The 26,160-nt window shown below is 37.0% G+C and overlaps 1 protein-coding gene across 2 annotated transcripts in view; it reads left to right on the top strand.

Moving 5' to 3' along the window:
- PIGF (phosphatidylinositol glycan anchor biosynthesis class F) overlaps nucleotides 1–26,160 on the top strand; it is a 34,349-nt gene that overhangs the window by 6,421 nt on the left and 1,768 nt on the right. For both annotated transcript variants that reach the window (XM_047067798.1, XM_047067799.1), the window contains exon 5: nucleotides 12,069–12,177. In XM_047067798.1, coding sequence (XP_046923754.1) covers nucleotides 12,069–12,177 — 109 coding nt within the window. The remainder of the gene's footprint in view (nucleotides 1–12,068; nucleotides 12,178–26,160) is intronic.

Raw genomic sequence — 26,160 nt, 5'->3', positions numbered from 1 at the left:
ATTTCTTTTAGCATTTTAGTTTGAAATTTTTAAAAATTTTGTAACTTATTTTTTGAGAGAAAGAGAATGTGTGCATGCAAGTAGGGGAGGGGCGGAGAGAGGGGGAGGGAGAAATCTTAAGCAGGCTCCACGCTCAGCATGGAGCCCCTCTCAGGGCTGGATCTCACTAGTGTGAGATCATGACCTGAGCAGAAATCAAGAGTTGGGACACTTAACCAACTGAGCCACTGAGGTGCCCCTTAAGTTGAAATTTTTAAATAGTGAAGACCAGTTGAAACATTGTAAGTTTGGATTGGTGATTTATCCAGCTTTGAACTGTGTTTCTGGTAATGGTATATTTGGGGGAGATGTTGTCATCTCATTCTGCAGTAAGTTCTGCTATAATGTGGCGTATGCATTCCTTGAAATCCCTGCACTATGCAAAATTGGGCAATAAAAAACACAGAGCCTACAGGAAAGACAGGCTTGAGGCATAACACTCAAAAACTTTGACAGTAACACATAAAAAAAGATAGGAACTTAATAAAAATGATAGTTCAGTTTTATATATGTTGAATAGTTAAGAAATTTATAAACATTATAATGAATATGGTACTTTTGCTTGGAAAAAACCCTGAAATTTGGTTTTGGAAGTAGGTGTGGGAAGAGTTGCCACTTGTAAATTATTATGAAGTGGTAAAGGAGGTTTGTTGGAAATCTGACAGGAAGTTAAAGACCAGATATGGAAGATGTGACTCATACACATGAGGGAAACTAAGAGAGCTGAGAGATGGGATTTTGTTTTGTTTGTTTTTGTTTTTGCTTTTTTTTATGTTTCAAGTTTTTATATAAATTCTAGTTAGTTAACATGTAGTGTAATTTTAGTTTCAGGAGTGAATTTAGTGATTCATCGCTTATATGTAACACCCAGCTCTCATCCTAGCAGTTGCCCTCCTTAATACACATCACCTATTTAGCCCATCCCCCATCCACCCCTCCTCCAGCAAGCCAGGGAGGGATTGAGATATAATTCAAATACCATACACTTTACCTATTTAAAGTGTGCAATTCAATAGTTTTGAATATACTCCCAGAATTGTGCAGCAATCACTGCAGTCAAATTTAGAACATTTTCATCACGTCAAAAAAGAAACTCCATACCCTTTAGCTATCAATTCCTTATCTCCCCTCCCCTAGCCCTAAGCAACTACTAATTCTCATTACTGGTTCTATAGATTTGCCTCTTCTGGACATTTCATAAGAGTGTAATCATACAATATGTGATCTTTTGTGATTGGCTTCTTTCACGTACCATAATATTTCCAAAGCTCATCTATGCAGTACTTCATTCCTTTTTATGGCTGAATAACATTCCCTTGTGTGGCTGTATACCACATGTTGTCTGTCCACTCATCAAGATGGACGTCTGGTGGTTTCTACTTTTTGCTGTTATGGCTAAGCTCCTGCAAACATTTGTACACAGGTTTTTGTATGGACATAGGTTTTTATTTTTATTTATTTTTTTGAGTACATACCTAGCAGTGGAATTGCTGGGTTTTATGGTAACTCCCTATTTAGTTGTTGAAGAAACTGCTAGACTGTTTTCCAGAGTGGCTACACCATTTTACATTCACACAGCAATATATGAGGGCTCCAATTCCCCCACATCCTTGCCAACAGTTGTTATTATTTGGTCTTTTGATGATCACCATCTTAGTGGGTGTGAAGTGTTAACCTCCTTGTGTTTTTTATTTGCATTTCCCTACTGACCAGTGATGTCAAGCATCTTTTCTTTTTTTTTTTCTTTTTTTTTTAATGTTTATTTATTTTTGAGAGAGACAGAGACAGAATGCAAGTGGGTTAGGGGCAGAGAGAGAGGGAGACACAGGATCCGAAGCGGGCTCTAGGCTCCAAGCTGTCAGCACAGAGCCCAACACAGGGCTCGAACCCACGAGCTATGAGATCATGACCTGAGCCAAAGTCGGACACTCAACCGACTGAGCCACCCAGTCACCCCTCAAGCATCTTTTCATGTGCCTATTAGCAATTATATATTTTCCTTGGAGAAATATCTCTTCAGATCATTTCCTCAGTTTTTATTTGGATTATTTGCCGTGTTTATTAAGTTCTTTATATATTCTAAATACAAGTCCTTTATCATATACATGATTTGCACATTCTTTCTTTTTGTGGGGTGTCTTTTCACTTTCTTCATTGTGTCCTTTGAAGCACAAAAGTTTTTAATCTTGATGAAATCTAATTCATCTGTTTTTTTCTTTTGTTGCTTGTGCGTTTAGGGTCATTTCTAAGAATCCATGGCCAAATCCAAGGTCATAAAGATTAACTCCTCTGTCTGCTTCTAAGAGTTAAATAATTTTAGGTTTTACATTCGAGTCTTTGGTCCATTTTGTGTTAGTTTTTTTGTACCATGGGGGTAAGGGTCTAACTTCATTCTTCTGCACCTGGCTTGCCAGTTGTCCTAGCACCATTTGCTAAAAAGGCTATTTTCCCCCCATTTGAGTGATTTTGGCACTCTTGTCAAAAATCAGTTGATCGTAAATTCATGATCTTCAGTTTTTTTTCCATTCACCTATATGTGTATCCTTATCTCAGTACCACACTATCTTGATTATCTGGTAGATGTTTGAGGGATGTGCATGTTTTGTGTATTCACATACTGCTTAGTGCAATTGGGTGTAGTTTTTTTGTGTTCACTTAGTGTTTCTCACAGACTAAATTGCTCATATTGTTCCCTAATATATCAGTCAAATTGGAACAAATTTCAATGTTCAAAACAAGCATTTTAGCAGAACTTATTATATAGAAATTCCTAATATTTTTGAATTGAAAAAAAAATCAAACTTTAAAACTCAAGGGAAACAGAGAAACTATCTATCCTTAATTTCTCTTAGTAACTTACCATGAATTTAATATGCATATATTTTCTGATCCTGCTTTAACCTGTTTCTCTGTTTAGCCTGAACTATGGCTTAGAGCAATGCCTATTAGGTTCTGCTGGGTTAAAAAGAGCTTTGTAAAAATTTATTATAAAATTTGCCTTTTGAATTTTTTGAGATTTGCAGAATAAATTTATTGTCACCTTGTTTTTGCACCTGTCAGCACTTTATCCCTTCTCAGAAGGATCTGTAACAAAGTAAAACTAAAAATTATAGGAAGGGAAATACCATTTTCCAACTAGCAGACTGAAAAAAATATGTAAGTTTCATAATACATAGTGATAAGGGTTTGGGGAAGTAAGCGCCAATGGGAATATAAATTGGTTCAAATTCTTGTTTAGTAATACCTATAAAGATTAAAAGTATCCATCTTTGGCCTAGCAGTTCCACTTCTGAGATTTTATGTAGTAGATATATTTTCATACCTACAAAATATTAAATGTGTAAGATTACTCATTGTAGCTTTGAAAATAGCTTAAATGTCCTTTAATAAGGAGAGGATTAAATTAAATTTAATGCAGCTATAAAAAAAAAAAACAACCAGCCATTTATTTACTGATATGCTGTTAGTGGAAAAAAGCAAGGTGAAGAAATGTGTGTAGGATACTACCATTTGTGTAAAAAGTGAGCAGGAGAGGATAGATATACCTGTATAACTTTGGAAGAATACATAAGAAACTGATAAAAACATTGGTTATCTCTGGGGGGGAGAATCTGAGAAGCTCGGAGCCCATCTCAGAAGACTTTCCACCAACTACCCTTTGGTGTCTTTTGAAATTTGAACCAAATTAATATACTATCTAGTCAAAATGAAAATTATAGTGGTTCAGGTTTTGCCAATACTTAGCTTATTTGGGGGGACATTGAAAGTTAGTCCTGTATCAAGAAGTTGTTAGATTTCGGGGCGCCTGGGTGGCTCAGTTGGTTGAGCATCCCAACTTCAGCTCAGGTCATGATCTCACAGTTCTTGAGTTCAAGCCCCGCCTCAGGCTATGTGCTGATTAAAAAAAAAAAAAAAAAAAGTTAGATTTCTCTGATGCCACTTAAACTTCAGTAGGCTGCAAAAAAGGTGCTGAGGGGCTATAGCTAAAAATAATCAACTTATAATACGAAACATTTTATTTAACATCACATAGGGGTATGAAATAGTAATATGCAAAAGTAATAACTTTTAAAGCATTTTCATGTGTCTTTAAGCATTTAATTCTCACAGCAGTCTGATGACATACTCCTGTTTTCACCATCTTCTAGGTGAAGGTACTAGAAAGCTGACAGATTAAGTGATTTGCCTAAGCCCTCGAATAGCCAGTAAGAGGTAACTTGAATGCAGATCATTGGATGGTGTTAGAAGGCTACACAAACTGAGGGTCAGAAAATGAGTTCCTGCCCTCTCCTTACTGCTTAGTAGCCAAGTGATCTTAGATAAGCTATTTAACTTCAAAGATCCTCATATGTGATATTGTTAGAACAATACTAATATGCACCTTGCAGGGTTATTGTCAGAACTGAGTGAGATGATGAGTGAAATCAAATAGCAAATGCTTCAGAAATATTTGTCAAATGGATTAACAAATGTCAGGGAGCATTTGTATATTTCACACTCCCAATGCTGACTGCTGTTTGCCTTAGTACCTCTTTCTGGTTTAGGTAGCAGACCCAGGAGTGCAGGGCATAGGCAGCTATGGAGAAGGGAATTCTTTCAGTCGATGTAGTATAAAACTAATTTGAACTTTGTCGTGAGAGGGCAACTGCAACTTAAGTTTTCATTCCTCCACCATAACTTAGTGATAGTGGTTTCTTCCCTAGCACTTTTATCATACTTTAAGAATTTAGCATAAAAAGCATGTCAAATTTTAAATGAGTTAGGGAGTAGTTAATTCGATAGACTAATTTGTTTGATGTTAGAGTTGGCCTTCTCAAACATTCACAGTTATACAAAAATATTTATCATGTTTATTACAAAAGAATATGTAAGAGTTTCAATAGTAGAAAAATATAGGAAGTTCAAGATCCTAGTAATCCTATCAAAGAAGCAGCCATTACTGACAGATTTTAGTCTAATTTTGTCCACACATATCACTTATTTGCAATTTAAAAGCAAAAAATGGTTATACTATCACTGCTTTATAACTTACTTTATTTTTTTCTTTACTTATTAGGAACATCTTTAATTGTTTGTATAATCTAATTTTTCTTGCATAATGTCTTTAGTATATCTTCATCCTTAATTAAGAATACTTCTGTTTATATTGGTTTGAACAGTCAGGAAGCTGATTATCTCACGTAGCAGAGATTGTATGGTTCTAGATACAGATAGATAGTCAAGGTGTAGCTGTGCTTCTCACTGATTTTCCTGGTTCTTATCCTCAGGCTGTTAGTGAGACGGCAGCAGTCCTTTCCCTTGAGTCTTCCTAAGCTAATCACTGGGAGAGAGAATGGGATCACCATGATTTAATTAGTCTGGTCATCAGGGATGGGATGAATGTTGGGCAAGCATTCCATGTACCATGGTTTATTTAATTCCCTATTGAAGATTATATCAAATTTTCAGGATTATAAATAATGTTATTATGAACATCTTTGTATTATATAACTATATATGTGTATAACAGTTCCTGTGGACTAGATTCCTGGAGTAGAATTCCTACGTCAAAAGAAGTTGACAGACACTGCCAAACTAAAGTTCTAATTGGAAGAATATGTATATACCTACCAATAGAATGCTAGTTTCCCTGCATCCCAATCAGGACTTTTTACTTTTTTTTATCAGTTTATGAGGGCTGTTGCCTGCTGGGCTTTGCCAAGGGGGCTGACTGTTACCATCATCGCATCGTCTGATTTCTAATGAGATACATAAGCCCTGGCCAGAAATTTTTGAAAGTTGGATCTATTGAACCATTTATTAAATTTCAGCTGAATATTATGGATTAAATTACAGGGATAGCATATCCCTTACCCTGCCTCCCTTCTTTTCTTCTGCCTCACGTTACAGAAAACTGAGTAGAAGATAACATCCAGCACTCAAAATTCAGCTTCAAGACAGGAAAAATTGTAGTTGAGAAGACAGCTTCCTAGATAATTCACTCATGGTATCTGAGCAAATATGTAGTGTGGGCAGCCTGCCCTTGTGAAGTGTGAGCAAGATGAAAAGAAATGGCATGGCAACTCTAAGAACACGTTATAGAATAAGAAGAAAAAGGCATGTGAAAGACAAAAGAATCCAGCCTGGAAGAAAGTAGTACTCAAGGAACAAAAACAAACTACCCAGTTTACCATAGAAAAATATTATTAAGGGCATAAATTCAATAAAATAAGAGCTCAAAGATAAGATGATGGGAAAAAAATGAGGTGGAGAAGGAGATTACAGAATTAATTAAATAAAATGAGAATCCAAACCACACCATCACATGTCGTATATTAGAAACATAGACAAGTTAGAAAATCAAGTTCTAGCATGGAGGAAAGGTTTGAGCTAATCAAAACAAATGAGGGGTAGGGAAGAGTAAAGTAGTTAGAAAAGAAATGATAAATGCAGAGAACAAAGGAGATGAGCTTAAGACTAGCTAGGAGTGTCCCTAAAATAACAAAACAAATTAACTCAAAATATGACAGAAGACAGTTTCCCCAAATGGAGGAATCATTCAGTTTGTACATTAAGGGGACTCACTACATTAGAAAAATAGTTGAAAATTAGGGTTACAGAACAATATATAAACACTACAAAAATAATATGAGCATTAGAGGTTATGTAGTGGGGGAGAGAAGATGGAGAAAATATAACTGTACCCCCCAACTACTCCGGCTGTCCCCACAACCTGAGCCTGTTTGATAAAACCTCTGGAGGGAATAAGGATTAAGTGAAATTCTATGTATTGAATAATGATTCCTCATCTTTTGCCTCGTCCTTTTCACTTGCTTGGTCCAAAACACTGACAGCCAGGCTTACGCAATCTAGGCAGAGTACGGAAATACTTCTTTCAGTGAAAAATGGTATAAAAGAAGAACCTGCAGATACTGATATTTGGGGGTTCTCTAAAAGCCAAGGTCCCTAATCAGTCCCTGGGACAGTGAAGCCCGCTTGTACGCAGTGGACATCTAGTCATCTGTTTAGTGTTCACTTTTTTGTTGTTTTTTAAAACATACATTTATTGAGATACAACTTCAGACCATAAAACCCACCCATTTAAAGTGTACAACTTAGTAGTTTTTAAGTATAGGCCCAGCTTTATAACCATCACCACAATCTAATTTTAGAACATCTTGCCACGCCAAGAAGAAACTCTGCCCATTAGCAGTCCCTCTCCTGCCCACCCTTACATACCCCCTTCCCCCCTTCCCCCCTTCCCAGGCAACTGCTAAAATATTTCCAGTCTCTCTAGATTTGCCTATTCTGGACATTTCATATGTAGTGTTTTAAGTAGAATGAGAAATGAACAATCATTGGACATTTCAGGAACACCTCTAAAGTGAAAGGCAGAAATGAAAACAAAAGGAAACTCAGAAAGGCGATATAAAGACCAGAAGATAACTTTAAAAATGTCCATTGTTTTCACATCTATAAAACACAAACAGGAGGCAGTCAAAAGGAATATTCTGAGAACAAGAAAGCTCCTGGAAATTAAAAAATAAGAAAAAAAAATCAACAGAAGTAGAGACAAAGTTAGAAAGATCCCTTAGCCAAACAGAAAAGGCAAAAATATGGGAAATGGGTTAAAAGATTTAAAAAAAAAATCAGAGGGTTAATTCCACATGGTAGTATTCCCAGCAAAAGAGTAAGAAAAACAGAAAATTCTTAGGGGATCTGGGTAGAAAAAGCAAGACTTTATAAGTCTTTAAAGAGAAAATGTCAAGAACCAAAAGACTTGTGACTGTAGATTAAGAAAGCCCATGAGTGGGGCGCCTGGGTGGCTCAGTCAGTTAAGCATCCTGCTTCCTCAGGTCATGATCTCACAGTTTGTGGGTTTGAGCCCCAGGTCGGGCTCTGTGCTAACAGCTCAGAGCCTGGAGCCTGCTTCCAATTCTGTGTCTCCCTCTCTCTCTGCCCCTCCCCATTCACACTCTGTCTCTCAAAAATAAACATTAAAAAAATTGTTTTAAAAAAAGGCTCATTGGTTTCCAGCATTATGGCTGAAAAGACACCCACTCCAAGGCACAGGCTTGTGAAATTTTAGATAACCACCAGGAAAAAGATGATTCTGAAGGCTACCAGAAAGGGCAGTGTGTGTTGTAGGGGGGTTGGGGAAGGGGGGGGGCACATGTTACCTAGAGAGGACTGGGAGCCAGAATGTCTGAACTTTTCAGGTGGGAAACAGAAAATAATGGAGCAATGTCTTCAAACTTCTAAGGCAAAATGATTTCCAACAACTACAATAAAGTCATTTTCAGACTTTAAACGATCTTTAAAATCTATTTTACCCTTTCTCAGGAATCTACTGAAGGAGGTGCTTTAAAAAAAACAAAAAAAAGGAAAATAGGAGAAAGTCTTGGAATTTGGGAAGCAGGAGACCTAAAAGCATTGAGAGAGGCAAAGGGAATTCATAGGATGATGGTGTAGGGAGCTTACAGGACAGTGGCTGTGCCTCAGGCTTAGAGGGCAGCCAGTTCTACTCACAGCATGTGAGGTGCCCTCCACAAGAGAAAGAGGGAGAACAAAGAATACAAACAATTTAGAGGTGATGTTTAGTTTCTTTAGAATATTTGAGGATGGTTTAGTGACAAGTACCTAAGCAAATAGAGATTGAAAAAGAGGCAGTTCTTAACATCCAAAGAAAATTTAAAATCTATAAGAAAGGAAATGTGACTGTGGTTTATTGTGTGGTTCAGCTATGACAAACATTTTCATAGTCATATTAATGTAGATGCTGTGCTGTGGATTCAGCCGGGAGGAGAGGATGTTGCCATCAAGGAGGGGATGGTGAATCAGAGAGAATGAGCACATGGTGATGGGAGGCTTGTGGGAAGAGTGCTAAGTCCTCTTCTTCCATTGTAGAAAGCAGGGAGTAACTAAGTCTTGCAAACTCTATACATAGTGTACGTTCTTTACATTCGAGAAACACTGATGAGTTCATAATGTTTCTGCCTTGGGAGTGGATTTCAGGAGTGGGGAGGGATGCAGGGAGGGATTGTTAGTAGGTGTGCTCATCTAATACGATGTGGGATCTTAAAGGTGCTTATACATACTATGGTTTTGATAAATGCAAAATTTTAATTTTACAAAGATAGGCTACACAGTTTTTCTATTTTTAAAACCAGCTCCTGGTTCCTTTTTTTCCTATATTATATGTAAGATCATAAACTCCCTTGGGTGCATCAAATAAAATAGAGGACAACCTCTTGCATGTTTGCACTTTTTGTAACAAATATCAAATGGCCTCAGTGTGCTATAAAAGTGAAAAATGTGAAGACATGGATCTTGCCCCTCAAGCCCAAGGAACTTGGAGCTTAGAGGTTAGATAAGACATGGACATAACCCTTGTTGAGACATAGCTTTGATCATCTCTGCCTTGATTTAAAACCTTCAGTGGCTTCTTCAGTTTGACTTTTCAGGCTTTCCTAAAATCCTAACCCTAATTCTACCACAATGAGATACTGCTTCACACCCACTGAGATGACTGTAATCAAATAATAACAGGTATTAGAGGGGTGCTTGGGTGACTCAGCCAGTTAAGCGTCTGACTTCAGCTCAGGCTATGATCTCTCAGTTCACGAGTTCGAGCCCCGCATCAGGCTGTCTTGCTGTCAGCATGGAGCCCACTTTGGATCCCCTGCCTCCCTCTCTTTCTGCCCCTCCCCTGCTTGTGCTCTCTCTCTGTCTCTCTCTCAAAAATAAATAAACATTAAAAAAATTTTAAAAAACAAACATTAGCAAAGATGGGGAGAAATTGGAACTCTTGTACATTGCGAGTGGCAATATAAGATGGCTCAGATGCTTTGGGAAACAGTCTGGCAGTTCCTTTACAAGATTAAACACCGTTACCATATGACCCAGGAATTCCATTTCTTCGTATATCCCAAAGAAAAATGAGAACACAAAACATGCACATGAATGTTTATAGTGGCATTATGCATAGTAGCCAAAAACTCAAAAAAACTCAGATGTCCAGCTGATGCATAGAGAGAATAAATGTGGTATATCTATACAGCAAAATGTTATTTGACAATAAAAAAGAAGTATTTTCAGGTGCTACAAAATGGATGGATCTTGAAAACATTACACTAAGTGAAAGAAGCCAATCACAAATTCCATTTATATGAAATGTTCAGAATAGGCAAATCCCTAGAGACAGAAAGTGGTTGCCTGGGGCTGGAGGAAAGGGGAATTGGGGAGTGAGTGCTAGTGGGTAAAAGGGTGTCATTTTGGGATAATGGTTGCACAACTCTAAATGCACTAAAGACCATTGAATTGTGTGCTTTAAGTGAGTAAATTGTATGGCTGAGAAAGGGCTATCCGGGGCAGGTTTTCACTGTACTCAGTAAAGGTGCTATTTTTAAAAATCCTAACTCTAACCTACTTACCCAGCCTTATTTCCCATTCTTCCACTCAGCCTCAACCACTTTTACTTGAGTTCTTTCTGTCTGCAGTGCAGCTCTGTCTCCAGTTTGTCAATCCCAGATGCCACTCATTCTCCCAATTCTGATGGAACTTCCTCTTCCATAAAATGGGAGAAGTAAATTCTTCCCAGCAGAAAGTAAACCTTACTCTCAGCCTCTCCCAGACTTTATGTCTCTAGGCACATCACTTTATGTATTGCAACATAGAGGACTTATGTGTTAAGTGAGAGCTAGTCAACATTTGTCAGCCACAAATAGTCAAAAATTAACCCTAGAAAATCCTTTAAATTGCCTGAACAGTAGAGTTCCCTCTTTACATTCAACTCCCCAGTTTTTTTTTCCTCCAGGATTGGGACAGATCTCTGTTTTGTTGAATGCTTCAGCATGTTGAATGCTGAAGAAATTGACTTGCATTTTTAGGTGTTATATAAAATAAAAAGAACAGTGAAGCCCAGCAAATAACACAGATTGGGACCTGTGGTGATTGGTTCCAACCTTCTTCCAGTCCTGATTTTCAGTACAGACAAGCTAAAGCTCTTATCTTGTGTAGGTGGACCAAGGGGGAGTAACGAGAGAGACAGGTGACAGAGGGATTGGCTTAGGAACTGACTTGTCATTTGGGGCTACTTTAACTCAGTGTATATTTTGTATGTAATGGCCCATTTCTAATGAAAGAAGTCCTCTAACAGAAGAAATGTTTTCCTTTTTTCCCACACCGGCTGGAAAAAACTGCTTTTCATAACTTTATGCATCACAACCTTTCATTTTGAACAAGTGAATATTTGGACCCTACTTACTGCACTGTGGTGGGATTTTACTGTCCTGTAACCAGACTCATGCTCCACATGCCTAAGTGGTCACACTGTGAGAGGCTGAAACCCAGACCGATTCAGAATGGCAGAATTCTGTCTTTTCACCTTTACCCCCTAAGATACACACTTAATCAATAAGGATTGTAGGCGAAATCACTGGATATTTTGAAATCTGTTGTTCTTGTTCTCTACTCCTGCCCCATCAAATAAATAGTGTTGATCTGTTTACATGAAATGTGCAATCAGAAGAACTAGTTGAATAAGTGATGTTCCTTCCATGCAGTGGAATACTAGTATAGCTAGTATAATTAACAAGGGAAAACAAAACAGCAAAATTGGGTTTATAAATATGCATTTGAGTTTTGGTAAAGGATGTATACATAAATGCATACCATTCCAAACAAAATTGTGTATATATTTGTGCATGCATAAAATATTTCCAGAAGGATATGTACTACGTTGGTGATAGCAGCTACTGCTAGGAAGGGACCCAGAGTTGATAAGGGTGGGAGGAAGTCAGCTTTCACTGCAAATTCTCTTCCATATTGTTTGACTTTCGCCATGTGCTGCACATAGTACCTTTCCCACTGAAAAACATTTATATTCTCTTACCGATTACTTGTTAATAGTTCATGGTAAATATATGCCAATTCGAGATGATCGTTAAATGAACAGAGCATATGTGTGTAGTGTCAAGTTTGCACCACTGTTTGATTCTCTAGCAGCTAAGGTATATACCACCAATGATTTACGTATTTGTGTTTTACAGAGTTACATCCATTTGGGAGAACAGTCTTCAGATCACTACAATTTCTAGTTTTATAGGAACATGGCTTGGCGCCTTCCCTATTCCACTCGATTGGGAAAGACCATGGCAGGTTGGTTTCAGCTACTTAAAGCAACAAAATAAATGTTTGTACAGTGATGGTAAAACTGAGGAAGCTAGCCAGTATGCCTGTATAAATGATGTTGTTCAGTTAAGTAGGGATGCCACTTCCCTGTCACTGTAATCTCAGATACCTCTTATTGGCCACAGGGCCCATTGGCATCCAGATCAGCCTGGTTCTGTCTTCCAGCACTATTTTTTTCTGCGTGTATAAGTGAATAAATAAGCTTAGTTTATGAATATTTATAGGAATTTTTTAAAAACAAGGTAGAGGTGCAGAAATTGCCTATTTTCAACTTAGATGTTCATTGCCTTTGTGCTCTTAGATTCGTATTTTCTTAACTTGATTTATGGCCAAGTTGAATGTTAATTTTGAGAGATTTTTTAAAAGCATATAGCAAAGTACGTTTTGAAGTAGGGGTACATGATATCGAGGGGAAACTCATAAACCTCAGGTTTTTGTTTCTGATCACAATAGGAAATAGCTAATAAGCTAGGTTAAAACACCATGAGTAAGTGTTCTTTTTATTCCCATTTTACAGATGAGGAAACATATAATATTTCAAAGTGCACCAAGCTAGTAATGAATATATCTTAGTCTTCGTTTTTAATGACTTCGTAGTATGCCATTATATAGTTATCCCTACATTTATTTAGCAAATTCACTAGTGATCCTTTAGGTTATTGCCAGTATTTCACTATCATAGACAGTGCTGTGATTAACACCTTGAATCCATATTTTCATGGATTTTTCCAGTTATTTTCTCAAGATAATTTTTCCCACATGGAACTGTAGTCTTAAAAATCATACTTTCTTTTTTTCAACATGAAGAGAATTGTTTTCGTATTACAAAGACAGTACATATTTATTTAGAAAATTTAAACAATATTAATAATTATAAAGGAGAAAGGAAAAATTATCAAATATCCAACCACCCAGAGGCAACCCTCATTTCATTTGTATTTTGGTGATAATTTGTGCAGTTCTCTCTGTGTATAACTATAATGTATATGTCATTTTTTTTTTTTTAATGCCCTGTCCTTAGTCACTTTATTGCTAAATTAAAGAAAGACTTTTTAGACCTTACTGTCAGGGCTTCTCTGAGCATTAACTCACTGGAAACACACTCTTTTCCTTCTTGAAACTCTTATCTTGACTTTCTGCAACAACAGTGTCCACAGCTTTTCTTTCTACTTCTCTAGTTTCTCCTTCTCAGCCTCCCGGAGAGCTTCTTCCAGACTACCTGTTCTTAAAACACCAGTATTCCCTTGATTTCTAACATCTTTTTTTCTCTCACTCTCTCTGCATGACATTATTCATTGGCCATGACTGCAACTAAAATATGGCCAATGAATCCCGAATCTTTATCTCCTGCCCGTGGCCTCTGAACTTCAGACTCATAAATGCAACAGTGTGTTCCTCTTGAGGTTCCATAGCTACCTTGAACTCAATGTACTTAAAATTCAACTTTTTCTTTCTCCCCCGTGATGTAAGTAGCACTGTCATCCACCCATTTGCTCCAGTCATCAACCTGAGAGTCATCCCTGATACTGCCTTCCCTTCACAGCTCAGATTGAACAGGTCACTGGCCCTTTTGATTCTAGTGTTTTGTTTTGTTTTGTTTTACTTTTTTTTTCTTTAATGTTTATTTATTTGGAGAGAGAGACAGCGGGAGCAAGGGAGGGGCACAGAGAGAGGGAAACACAGAATCTGAAGCAGGCTCCAGGCTCTGAGCTGTCAGCACAGATCCTGACCCAGGACTTGAACCCACGAACCGTGAGATTATGACCTGAGCTGAGGTTGGACGCTCAACTGACTGAGCCACCCAGGTGCCCTGTTGATTCTAGTTTTTTAACATTTCTTGGATCTATCTTCTCTCCATTTACATTTAATTCTATAACTTGTACAGGCGTCTCTCATCTTGCTTTATGTCCTCCCTGCCAAACCATTCTTTACCTAGCAAACTGCAGACCTGATCCTGTCATTTCTCCTGCTTAAAATCTTCCAGTGGCTTCCTCACTGCTTGCCTTGAATAAAGTCCAAGCCCTTTCGCATAGCTTATAAGGCCTCTATGCTCTTGTTTCTGCTTAGCTGTGTAGGGCTGTTATTCAGATCGCAGCTCTTCCATTTACTGTGTTATTGAACAGGTTCACTCTAACATGGAGGCAATAGTTGTGAGGACTAAATGAGATTATGTGTAAGAAACGTTAGCTGTTATCTTAATTCATAATTAACATCCTTATTTATTAAGTCTTTGGAAAATAGTACTATCGCTTCCTTAGATAAATTCTTAAAGTGGAATTGCTGGGTATGCATTTTTTAAATCATTTTATTTTTTCCATCATGGTAAGTGTACTCTTTAATCCCCACCCCCTATTTTCCTCATTCCCCCCCCCCCCACCTTCCCTCTGGTAACCCATCAGTTTGTTCTCTATAGTTAAGAGTCTCTTTCTTGGTTTGTCTCTCTTTTTTCTTTGCCCGTTTGTTTTGTTTCTTAAATTTCACATATCCATGAGATCACATGGTATTTGTCTTTCTTTGACTTATTTCACTTAGCATTATACTCTGTATATCCATCTGGGTCATTGCAAATGGCAAGATTTCATTCTTTTTTATGGCTGAATAATAGAACAGTGTATATATGTGCCATATCTTCATCCATTCATCAATCAGTGCACACTGGGCTGCTTCCATAATTTGGCTGTTGTAAATAATGCTGCTATAAACATAGGGGTGCAAGTATCCCTTTGAATTATTGTTTTTATGTTTTTTGGATAAATACCCAGTAGTGTGATTCCTGGATCGTAGGGTAGTTCTGTTTTTAATTTTGGAGGGAATGTCTGTACTGTTTTCCACAGTGGCTGGACCAGTTTGTGTTCCCACCAATAATACACAAGTGTTCCTTTTTCTCTACATCCTTGCTGACACCTGTTATTTCTTGTGTCTTTGATTTTAGCCATTCTGATAGGTGTGAGGTGGTATCTCGTTGTAGTTTTGATTTGCATTTCCCTGATGATGAGTGGTGTATATATGTCATTTTTAATCTTTTTTTTTTCCTTCAGTAGTATGTTATGGAGCTCATTCCTTGTCAGTGAACATTTACATATATATATATATATATATATATATATATATATAAAATATTCCATTATTTGGGTGAAATCATATATCAGTTTCTTATGAATGAACATTTAGATTGTTTATAGTTTCACAATTACTGTTTTACTGTTACTAATTATGGTGATTATTATCATTTTTAAGCATACATCTTTGCATATTTGTCAATTTTCTCTAGTATAATTCCTAGATAATAGCTGAGTTAAATTTTTGATATGTATCTCACTTTCCAAGGGCCTTAAAGGGATTTGGATTATATGTCTTGCACTTAAATGCCTATTTTGAGTCCATTCTTTGTTTTCTAGTAGATGTCTCCTAGACAGACAAGTTGTTCTTTTATGTTCAGTAAGTCTGGTGGGGTTTTCCTTCCCTATTCTATTCATCTATTATGTGTTATAGACATCCCTGGAGGTTTGTGTCACTGATACCCTTTTCAAGGTTTTAGTACTGATAAAGGTTTTTGTTTATATTTCCTTGGCCATCTCAGTGATCACTAGGAGATGGAGACTCATTTGTACTCAAGTTACCATCTATGGAACTTAATTTCATTCAACAGGGTCAGTGATTTCTAAATTGGAGCAGGACAATCAAAATCATTGAAAAGTATACATAGCAAGTTGTGTTTTAATCTGTAGTAGATTCATTACTTTCAGATACATGCAATTAAATCTAAATACGAATTATTGATATATAAAACACTATGGGCTATCAGCTTTAATGAGTTGGTAAGGTAATGTGTGATTAACATGTCAGTTTGCATGTAGATGGAATATTTCAGCGTGTAAGTGTTTGATATTTTATACCTGTCTAAATCATAAGTAGAAGTAGAAACTGATTTGTGGGGAATAGATGTGCCTTTGTAAAATCTGGGTTTAAGTTTGCATAGAAAATATATATGTTGATGATTTTCAATCCATTTATCTATTTTGGATTGTCCAGGCTTTTAGCTATCTACTCTCATTTTTCTACCTTAGTGCTTATTTACAGTAAGAGGTAAGCTAGATCCAAATCGATAGTTTACTTTTTAAATTAGTGTAAAGTTTCCGTTTGAATTATTGACTTTTAAAAAAGATTTTCCAGCTTGTTAATTTCTGTAAAAAGTGTTGGTCTTCATTAAGAATGTTTGATTCAACTGGAATATTACTCGTTCTTTTTTTTTTTAATGTTTATTTATTTTTCAGAGAGAGAGAGAGAGAGAGAGGGAGAACTGGGAAGGGGCAGAGAGAGAGGAAGAGAGAGAGGATTCCAAGCAGGCTCTGAGCTGTCAACGCAGAGCCCGATGCAGGGCTTGAACTCGCGAACCGGGAGATCATGACTTGAGCCAAAGTCAGACGTTCACCCAGCTGAGCCACCCAGGCACCCCTATTACTGGGTCTTTAATTGTCTTTACTGTTGGGTTGTTTTCAGAGTGTTCCAGGTTAATGACCTACATATTCACTATAATCTTTTTAAAATTATGAAACCTACTGTTGGTGAAATGATAATGTATAATTAATCATCTTTATTCATATAATAATCACCTGCTCCTCTCTCTTTTAGCAGTTACTTGCTGACAAACTAGAGAAATGATGAGGCTTCATTTTTTTCTTTCACTTTTTAATTTCAGCAAACAAGTTGTTTTGTTCTGTTCTTCATAAGTAACTACATAGAGTAAGTACTCAGTGTGGCTCTTGATACTGACAGAATCTGCCAGAGTAACAAATAAACCTGATAAAGAAATATGGCATTACCTCAAAATGGAGATTTTTTCTAGAGCAAAATTTCATAAGAAGAGCCTACTGTATATACTTAATACTATCTAAAGCATAACATGTATAAAGAAGACATTTTAGTTCTCTGTTCCTTTTATTTATATTCTAGTCAGAGGAACAAGAGTATCTTGTCAAGTGAGTATTTCTTCTTTAAAAACACACATATAAACAACCCCACAAGAAAACGTTTACATGTATTAGTTCAATTCTCTATACTTTGAACTGAAATCTGACTTTGTATAAAGTTCCAGAGGCCAAACATAAGGTTATAATGATATGAGTTCTGTATTGAGCAATTTCAAGCATATTTATATTTCTAAAATCATTTCATCACCAAATGACTAAGAAAGGCTATTGAAAATATGTAATCTTGGGGCACCTGGGTGGCTCAGTCGGTTAAGCATCCAACTTTTGGTTGAGTGTCCAACTTCTGCTCAGGTCATGGTCTCACGGTTCATGGCTTTGAGCCCTGCATTGGGCTGTGTGCTGACAGCTTGGAGCCTGGAACCTTCTTTGGATTCTGTGTCTCCCTCTCTCTCTGCCCCTCTCCCACTTGTGCTTTGTGTCTCTCTCTTTCTCTCTCTCTCAAAAATAAAAGTTTTTTAAAAAATATGTAATCTCAGTGAAAAAAGTTTTTTCCATTTACTAGTATGAATTTTAAATAATGACAAGTGACAAAAGAGAGTAGACATCTTTAAAGTTGGAGGGGAGCCTTCTCTTGCAGGTGGCAGGAAGAGGATTTGATTAAAGAGAATATGGTATGGTGGCTACCCACAACCATGTTGGTCATTTTTATTGTTTTTAAAAAAAAATATTTGCAAGATATCTTCTCTTCCCTGCTTTAATTACTTGCCTTTAAATATCAGCAAGAAAATAGGGGCGCCTGGGTGGCGCAGTCGGTTAAGCGTCCGACTTCAGCCAGGTCACGATCTCGCGGTCTGTGAGTTCGAGCCCCGCGTCGGGCTCTGGGCTGATGGCTCAGAGCCTGGAGCCTGTTTCCGATTCTGTGTCTCCCTCTCTCTCTGCCCCTCCCCCGTTCATGCTCTGTCTCTCTCTGTCCCAAAAATAAATAAACGTTGAAAAAAAAAAAAAATTTAAATATCAGCAAGAAAATAAACATTTAAATTGCCTGTAACCCAGGCAGCCCCCTTTACTCCCAGAGAATGCTCATGGTTTTATAGTTACTGACAAAATAAACATTCTGACTGTGGAAAACCTTTGTACATTATAATTATTTGCTGCAGCTAAATAGCTACATAAGTTCCTACTGTGTACAAAGCATATATTCAATGTAAGTATAACAGGTAAATATTACACAAGACTGGATTTAACTGATAACAATAATTTAGATTCAGATTTAATATGCTCTAAATGTTTTATAGAATAGTTATGAGATTTTTATCTTGAAAATGTCTTAATTCTTTCTTTTATCAAAAATGCCAGTGTTTCATGTTATTAAAAAAAAATGAATGTGAGGTTAAGAAATGTTGGTTATTCTGAGCAAAGGAAATTTGCCATAAAGTTTTTAAACCCACTTGTTTTATTAATAGGTAGATAATGTGATGATTAAGAGCTATTGCTAGGTTCAAATCCTGGCTCTGCCACTTACTAGTGAGGATTAAATTATATGATCCTTCTAAAGTACTTAGTTCAAAACCTGACACATAGTTACTGCTTAATTAATGTTATAGGCATTTGTGACCTATAAAAGGACTAGTTTAATGACTGTATTTTTAGCATTACCATAAAATACAAATTCCATTATTTGGGTTTTCAAAGTATTGGAGAGCGCATTGATTGCCTCCTTGTGTTATTTGTACTGCCCAGGTTTAGGATCTAACCCTGATTCTCTTTATTGCTGGGGACTCAGAAACAGCTTTTGTCCACCCCTTCCCTCCCCTTCCTTTCCTTTCTCCCTTCCTTCCCTTCTTCTACCATTCCTTCCTTCTTTCCTTCCTTCCTTCTTTTTTCCTTCCTCTTTCTTCCTTCCTCCCTCTCTCTTTCTTCCTTCCTTCCTCTCTTTCACTCTCTCTCCCCCTTTCTTTCTCTTTCTTTCCCTTCTTCCTTTCTAAAAGGCCATAGTTTAGATCTCCTTGGAAAAGCTTGAGTAGTTATTATATTGCATTTCTTTCCACAAAAGAATTTCATATAAATGCCATGACCACTGGTGGTGTATGTATTTTAAACCATAAAATTTAATATACTTGCAGGAGAGAATTTGAAGTTAATATTCAGAGCTTTTGTGCCTAGAGAACCTACAGCTGCCTTTAAACTCTGCACTTGAGTGCTGCTATCTCTAAAATGGAATTGAACCAGATAATCACATCTCTTCTGAGTATACGTATTTCCTATAAAGTTAAAAAGCAAAATTGAGCATTTTTTGAAAACAATTTAAAGTTGTTTAAAAATATTTGTACTTATTCCCATAATCTATATAAGGCATTGTTATATTTAAAAACACTTTTTTGTTTTCTCTAGTTTTAGGTTAAAAATTTTGTGAAAAATATATATTCATTTTCTAAAGTCACAGATGCTACAGATAATGCATAAATTGAAGCTAGGGATAAGGATTACTGGAAATACTGCTAGAGTGAGGGATAAAACTAAGATCATGGATTTAATTATTAAAGGGTGGCATGTTTTTAGGTTAATTGGTGTTTCTGTTATCAAAGGTATTATACAGTGTTGTAGGCAGACCAAAATAAAATACTAACATATGAATAGGATTTATGTTTCAAGCATGAGGGGAAAAAAAAACCTATATAATATTTAACTGACAGAAAGTGTTTTATATTTATTATTTATTTTTTTAATATGAAATTTATTGTCAAATTGGTTTCCATATAACACCCAGTGCTCATCCCAACAGGGGCCCTCCTCAATGCAATGGTTTTGTATTTAAAAGGTGGGTTCATTGTATGGTAATCATGCTGCTAATACTCTGCTGGCAGGACTTCCACATGAGAAAGACTGGTGCTAGCCAGGTTAATTTATTTGCACAATCTTGGCAAGGAGCACTATAGGTTAGCATCACTTCAACAAAAAGTTGCAGGTTGGAGACTACGCACCTCTCCACAAATAGCTCTTCTAAATGTGTGCTTGGTCATAGGAAAGTGGTAGGGTATGCCTGGATCGGTGCAGACTTAAACCATAGAAATGCATTCAGGTGAGTAGATTCATCTATAATGTATTTCTACATCAGACAAGAAATAGCATTTGCTTTAAGAACATCTGGAAAAACGCATCACTAACAATCAAATACACAGGAAAATACAAATGATCATTTAAAGCTAGTGGAAGTGTCACCAGGCTTTGAAAGATGAATTGTGTCATGCCAATGGACATTTGTGGTAAATGAGCACAATAAACTAAACATTAAACTGTAGCTTGTGGGAAATTTAGAACTAGCTCCCTGGGTTTTATCTTACTTTGGTATCTGGAGGAGACAGTCATCCTAGTGATTGTGAGTTGTTCTGTTTCTAGGTTTTCTGATCTGTAGAAAGATCAGTTTCCCTAGGATATCTATGATATCCTATACCTTTCCAAAGATTACAGTTCCGTTGCAACACGTATTTTTAAGAATTTATTGTTAAAATTAAATATCCAAAATCAAATCATCTTAGTTTCAACTTAACTGCTTGGTTTATAGTAGGGGCTCAGTAGTTTTGAATGAATGGAGTCATTCGAATGAGACTATTACAAATGACACACACGTCTACCAGTGGTTGGTTTAAAATCAGTTTTTGTACTTATGCTTCTTTTTTAATTTTTTTTTTTTTTCAATGTTTATTTATTTTTGCGACAGAGAGAGACAGGGCATGAACGGGGGAGGGGCAGAGAGAGAGGGAGACACAGAATCGGAAACAGGCTCCAGGCTCTGAGCCATCAGCCCAGAGCCCGACGCGGGGCTCGAACTCACAGACCGCGAGATCGTGACCTGGCTGAAGTCGGACGCTTAACCGACTGCGCCACCCAGGCGCCCCTTTTTTTTTTTTTTTTTAATTTTTTTTTTTTTTTTTCAATGTACTTATGCTTCTTAAAGTTTACAAAAACTGACAGCCAGGAGCAAAAAGTGCCCTTCTATTTCTGAGATGAGGCCACATATGGTTAATATAATGCAGTGTGTTGTATGGCTTTTAGAGTTTTCCTGTAAGCTTTTACTCCCCAGACATTTCATGTGAAGATTGGCATGTATTAAAGAGGATTACCAAGGCAAGGGAATAGTTCCTATAGCACAGTATAACATTGCTCATGAACTATTTTATTTGTTCTAAACTGCCACTTCTAATTATTACCTAGCAGTGTCAGTTACCTATGAAATACTTAGTGACCATATAAGGTTTTTTTTTAATAAAGTTTATTTATTTTGAGAGAGAAATAGAGTGCGCGCACGTGAGTTGGGGAGAGGCAGAGACAGAGGGAGAGAGAATCCTAGGCAGGCTCTGTGCTGTCAGTGCAGAGCCCAGCGTAGGGCTCTATCCCACAAACTGTGAGATCATGACCTGAGCCGAGATCAAGAGTCAGATGCTTTACCGACTGAGCCACCCAGGTGTCCCAATGATCATAGAAGTTTAATTTTTTCAAGTTAAAACATATAATATACAAAGTGATACCAATGCATGGTGCTTCACAGCTTTCATGACAGATTCTAAAATAGTACAATTGCCCCATGTTTTAAGTACAAGAGGTACTATTATCCCTGTTTTGTACATTGGGAAACTCAGGCTCCAATGGTAAGCGACCTGGCCAAGGCCACGCAGCTAGAAGTGGTTCCACAGCATAGCCCGTTCCTACACCACTGACTGTGCTGCTTACTCCCTAGAAGAGCCAAAGAAAGCTCCTAAGCAAAATATTAAGGATTTTTTTTTAAGTGGCCTAATGTTTTTACACAGTTATTTTATTTTATTTATTTATTTTTTTCAACGTTTATTTATTTTTGGGACAGAGAGAGACAGAGCATGAACGGGGGAGGGGCAGAGAGAGAGGGAGACACAGAATCGGAAACAGGCTCCAGGCTCTGAGCCATCAGCCCAGAGCCTGACGCGGGGCTCGAACTCACGGACCGCGAGATCGTGACCTGGCTGAAGTCGGACGCTTAACCGACTGCGCCACCCAGGCGCCCCTACACAGTTATTTTAAAACTTCTGTTGAATATCTGAAACTAATTTCAGAAAAAAATCCTCTAATTTCAAATACCTGATCATCACTTTAGGACACCTGCGGTAGCTCATAAACTGCCATAGTCAGTGACTTACCCCACTAGCTGTCACGTGGCATCAAAACCTGTGGACGCCATTTTGGCAACAGGAAAAGGGTGAAAATCTACTTGCATTTAATATGTATTAAATGAATCTAAGTACTATTGTGCAGATTATAATAAAATATATTTAAGTTACTCTCAAATCACATAACAAATGCCATCTACATTACTGAAATTGATCCTTAAAATGCTGAACCAAAATGTAGAGGGTCACTGTATTACTTTGGCTGACTAGAACAGTTAATAATACTTGTGAGGTTCGAGTACAGTGATTCTTCACCAGGAGTCCATAGGTGGGGGGTCTGTGAGCCCCTGATATTATATGACACATACATACAAAACATGTGGATCATGTTTGACAAGAAGGAAACATGAGCTCAGTTCGATGTAGTTTTTAAAAAATATTTTTAAAGTACTTAAAAAATTTTGGGAAGCATTTTTTTAATACGATCAGCTTCAGAGATTGTGTATTTGGGGAAATGATGGTGTTCTAGATTATAATGGCAACTTAGATGTGCCTACTGGGAATATGAACTAAAAGATTATTAGCAATTTATAGCTCACATGTACTATGTGCCAGATACTGTTTTAGGCATGGTGCTAAGTACCACATAGTGCATTCTGTTGTTTACTCGTTACAGCAATCCCCGTGAGGTGGGTTTTATGATGAGGTACGTTCCTCACTTCACAGGTGAGAAAGCAAGGTACCAAGGTAAGGTGACTTTCACAGGGTTCCATATTTAATAAATGGCAGAGCCAAGATTCAAATTCAGTCTAATACAAAAATTAGAGTTCTTAAATCATTCTGTACCACTTAGAACATACTTTGGAAAGTCCCAAGACTATATAGATACATCAGTAATGCCTGATCAGAAGAGAGCAGTGTGGTCTTCAGGTGGAAATAAGCTTGTGTAATTTTGAAATGTCGTTCAACCAGCAAGAATATTGATTTAACTGAGAAAACATACAAAGTTAAATATGTACTTACTGAGAAATTGTTTTTTAGCTTATTAGGGTGGAATTGTTTTATTTCTGAGGTTAACACAACTTATTGCTGATATCATGTACCCAGACCCTGTAATATAGGCCTTTCTTAATGTTGAGTATTTTAAGGGAACACTGACCTTTTTTGGTTTAAGTGATGGAAAAACAGTAAAAAGTCATTTGGTTCAGAGAAAGGATAATAGTAGTACTCTAAGCAAGATGCTTTGTTCATGTGATGTAGCTACTCATTTTTAAAAATAGGTTTCCTAACAGTTAATTGTAATAATTTTACCCACTTGCATTAAATTTTGTCATGCAACAGGATTTTTTTCTTCCATTTAGTGGTTAAAACATTTTGTTACTTTATAAAAAACTGGATAAAAAGAAGGTGGTCATTTTCATGGCAAACACTTGTGAATGACTTTCTTTACATGAATGTCTTTGAGTTTTCTATTTTCCTTAAACAAAACAAGATAATTATATATAGCTATCCCAGATGACCATAATTTGGAGAAATGTCTATAACATTGTGGTTGGATTGTTCAGTAGATGATACCACAGTTGTTTTAAGCCTGCTTGTAGCATGAATGTTAAACTTCAGAAGCATCTCTGTGTGTGAGACAAGTACACAGTTTTAAATGGAAGACCCCAAGATCAAAGTACGAAAATGCGTGATGAAGCTGGGATAGTTTGATAAGTCATTATGAAATCTGTTGCCATTGTGTAGTTTTAAATTTTATAAAGCAGTTGTAAGAAGCTTAGTAGGAAATTCAATCATGAGGACTTTAGAGGAAAGGTGATTTAGTGGGCAGCCTCCCACTCAGCTGCTCTTTTTTGCCATTCCCTATCCTGGGGATAAAAAATCAGGAAGGTTGCCCTTAAATGAAGAAATTCTCCTTTAAAAAAAATGTGTTAGAGTTAAGGGCTACTTATTTCAGGAAAGTCAAGCAGGAAAACCTGATCCATCACTAGCAAACAGTCTTCAAAGCCAGTCCAACATTTTAACTTGCTGATGGCTTGGATTTCTTTTTTTTTTTTTTTTAATTTTTTTTTTCAACGTTTATTTATTTTTGGGACAGAGAGAGACAGAGCATGAACGGGGGAGGGGCAGAGAGAGGGAGACACAGGATCCGAAACAGGCTCCAGGCTCTGAGCCATCAGCCCAGAGCCTGACGCGGGGCTCGAACTCACGGACCGCGAGATCGTGACCTGGCTGAAGTCGGACGCTTAACCGACTGCGCCACCCAGGCGCCCCTTGGATTTCTTGAGAACTGAATAAATAGCAAGTGTTCTAAGCCTTCGCCCCTCATTAGACAAAACTTTTAAGCTAATATTTCATCTTTGGCATTCCACCGGAGGTGTGGTAGGCAGCTGTTTAAAGAATGTGCGTGTGACTGTGTATGTACATGTTTGGAAACAAAGAGCCATACTGAAATTATAGTGATTCAAGTAGAAGTGACCCAAATTGGAATCTGGCTGGGATTCACGAGGGATTATTATTCTGTCTACACTTTGACAATGCGCTTTTTAACAAAGTGCAGGTGCTCACACTTGGCTGGTGATTAGACTCACAGCATGAGAAACAGAGGAATGAGTATTATCCCAAATGTTTACATTGGGTGTTAAATAAAAACTAAGGTAAGAAGTTCAGTGCTTTACATAGATAGTAAACTATGCATATTATTTTATTTATAACCCCATGTGTTAAAATGGGACACTGTTAAAGTAACAATCACTTAAAAAGCAACAACCAACAAACCAGTATTTAATTTGGTACTTAAAAGTAATAATTAGAAATCAAATGGAAGCAATGCCTAAAGTAACTAATTCACAATAAAAACCATTAATTCAGGCTCTACTTATTAGAAATAAGGTAATTCAACATGGGCTAACCTAAAATGTATCTGTAGAGACAAAAAAAAGGTACAAGTTAGCAAAGTATTAAATAAGATTTCAGGGAGCCCCTAAAATTACTCTTGAGAACTTTAGAATTGATTATATGCAAAAAAAAATTAACGGTACGTTTCTTTTCAATTCATTCATACATGACCTTATTTGAAGCAATGCATTTGCATTAACTAGCAAAATTCATGTCAGTCAGATATTTTTGAAGTATTTTATTTCCCAGATATTTGACTACTTTGAACTAGTTGTTCCAGTGATTGGTCTCAATTTCTACTGAAACTTAAGTCTTTAATGAAGACATGCTTCTGAAAATAAGGCAATTTTTCTATAATCTGCTTATGAATAGAAAACAAATCTTTGGTTTTTAGTTAAAGTGACAGGAAGGATTGAGTGCAAAAAGAAATCCTAAAGAACCAAAGCAATGAAAAGGCTCTTAATAAGCAATGGGAAACTCCAAACCCCATCAAGGTCAATAGAGTACCTAAGGCACCTCAGGTTCAGATGATACAATCATCTTTGCTTAGAGTTCTAATAATCTATGTACAGGATTTTTACCATCTTAAGAATGTGCAGCTGAAAAGGTAAGGTCCAAAAAAAGAAGAGAATCAGAAGAGTTGATAAATGGGAGAGATGTTGGAGATCCTCTCGTTCTACCTCCCATGTTTATAGATGAGGAAACTGAGGCCCAGGCAGGAAACAGAGGTGACATCAGAGTTTGTGTTTCCAGATTCCTAGTCCATTTCTCTTGGGGCAGGACAAATTCTAGCTTTTAATTTTAACTGGCTAGTAAACCCAGGTGTGGAAAGTTTCAGAGGTGAATTTGAGAAAAAAAAAAAATCCCCATCAAACCCCCAAAGTCAAGTTGGAAATGTATAATACTTTACTGTCTTAATTCCTTTATACCATGTGTTGGACAACTTAACTCATATGCTAATTGATTTATGCAATTCTTTTCAG

Source organism: Lynx rufus, unplaced genomic scaffold (assembly GCF_022079265.1).
Source record: "Lynx rufus isolate CCGP_SWC_20201006 ecotype Redwood Valley unplaced genomic scaffold, mLynRuf1.p SCAF_8, whole genome shotgun sequence".
NCBI classification, from domain to species: Eukaryota; Metazoa; Chordata; class Mammalia; order Carnivora; family Felidae; genus Lynx; species Lynx rufus.
The sequence above is the reverse complement of the archived record's forward strand: the minus strand, read 5'-3'. Positions and strand labels throughout refer to the sequence as shown.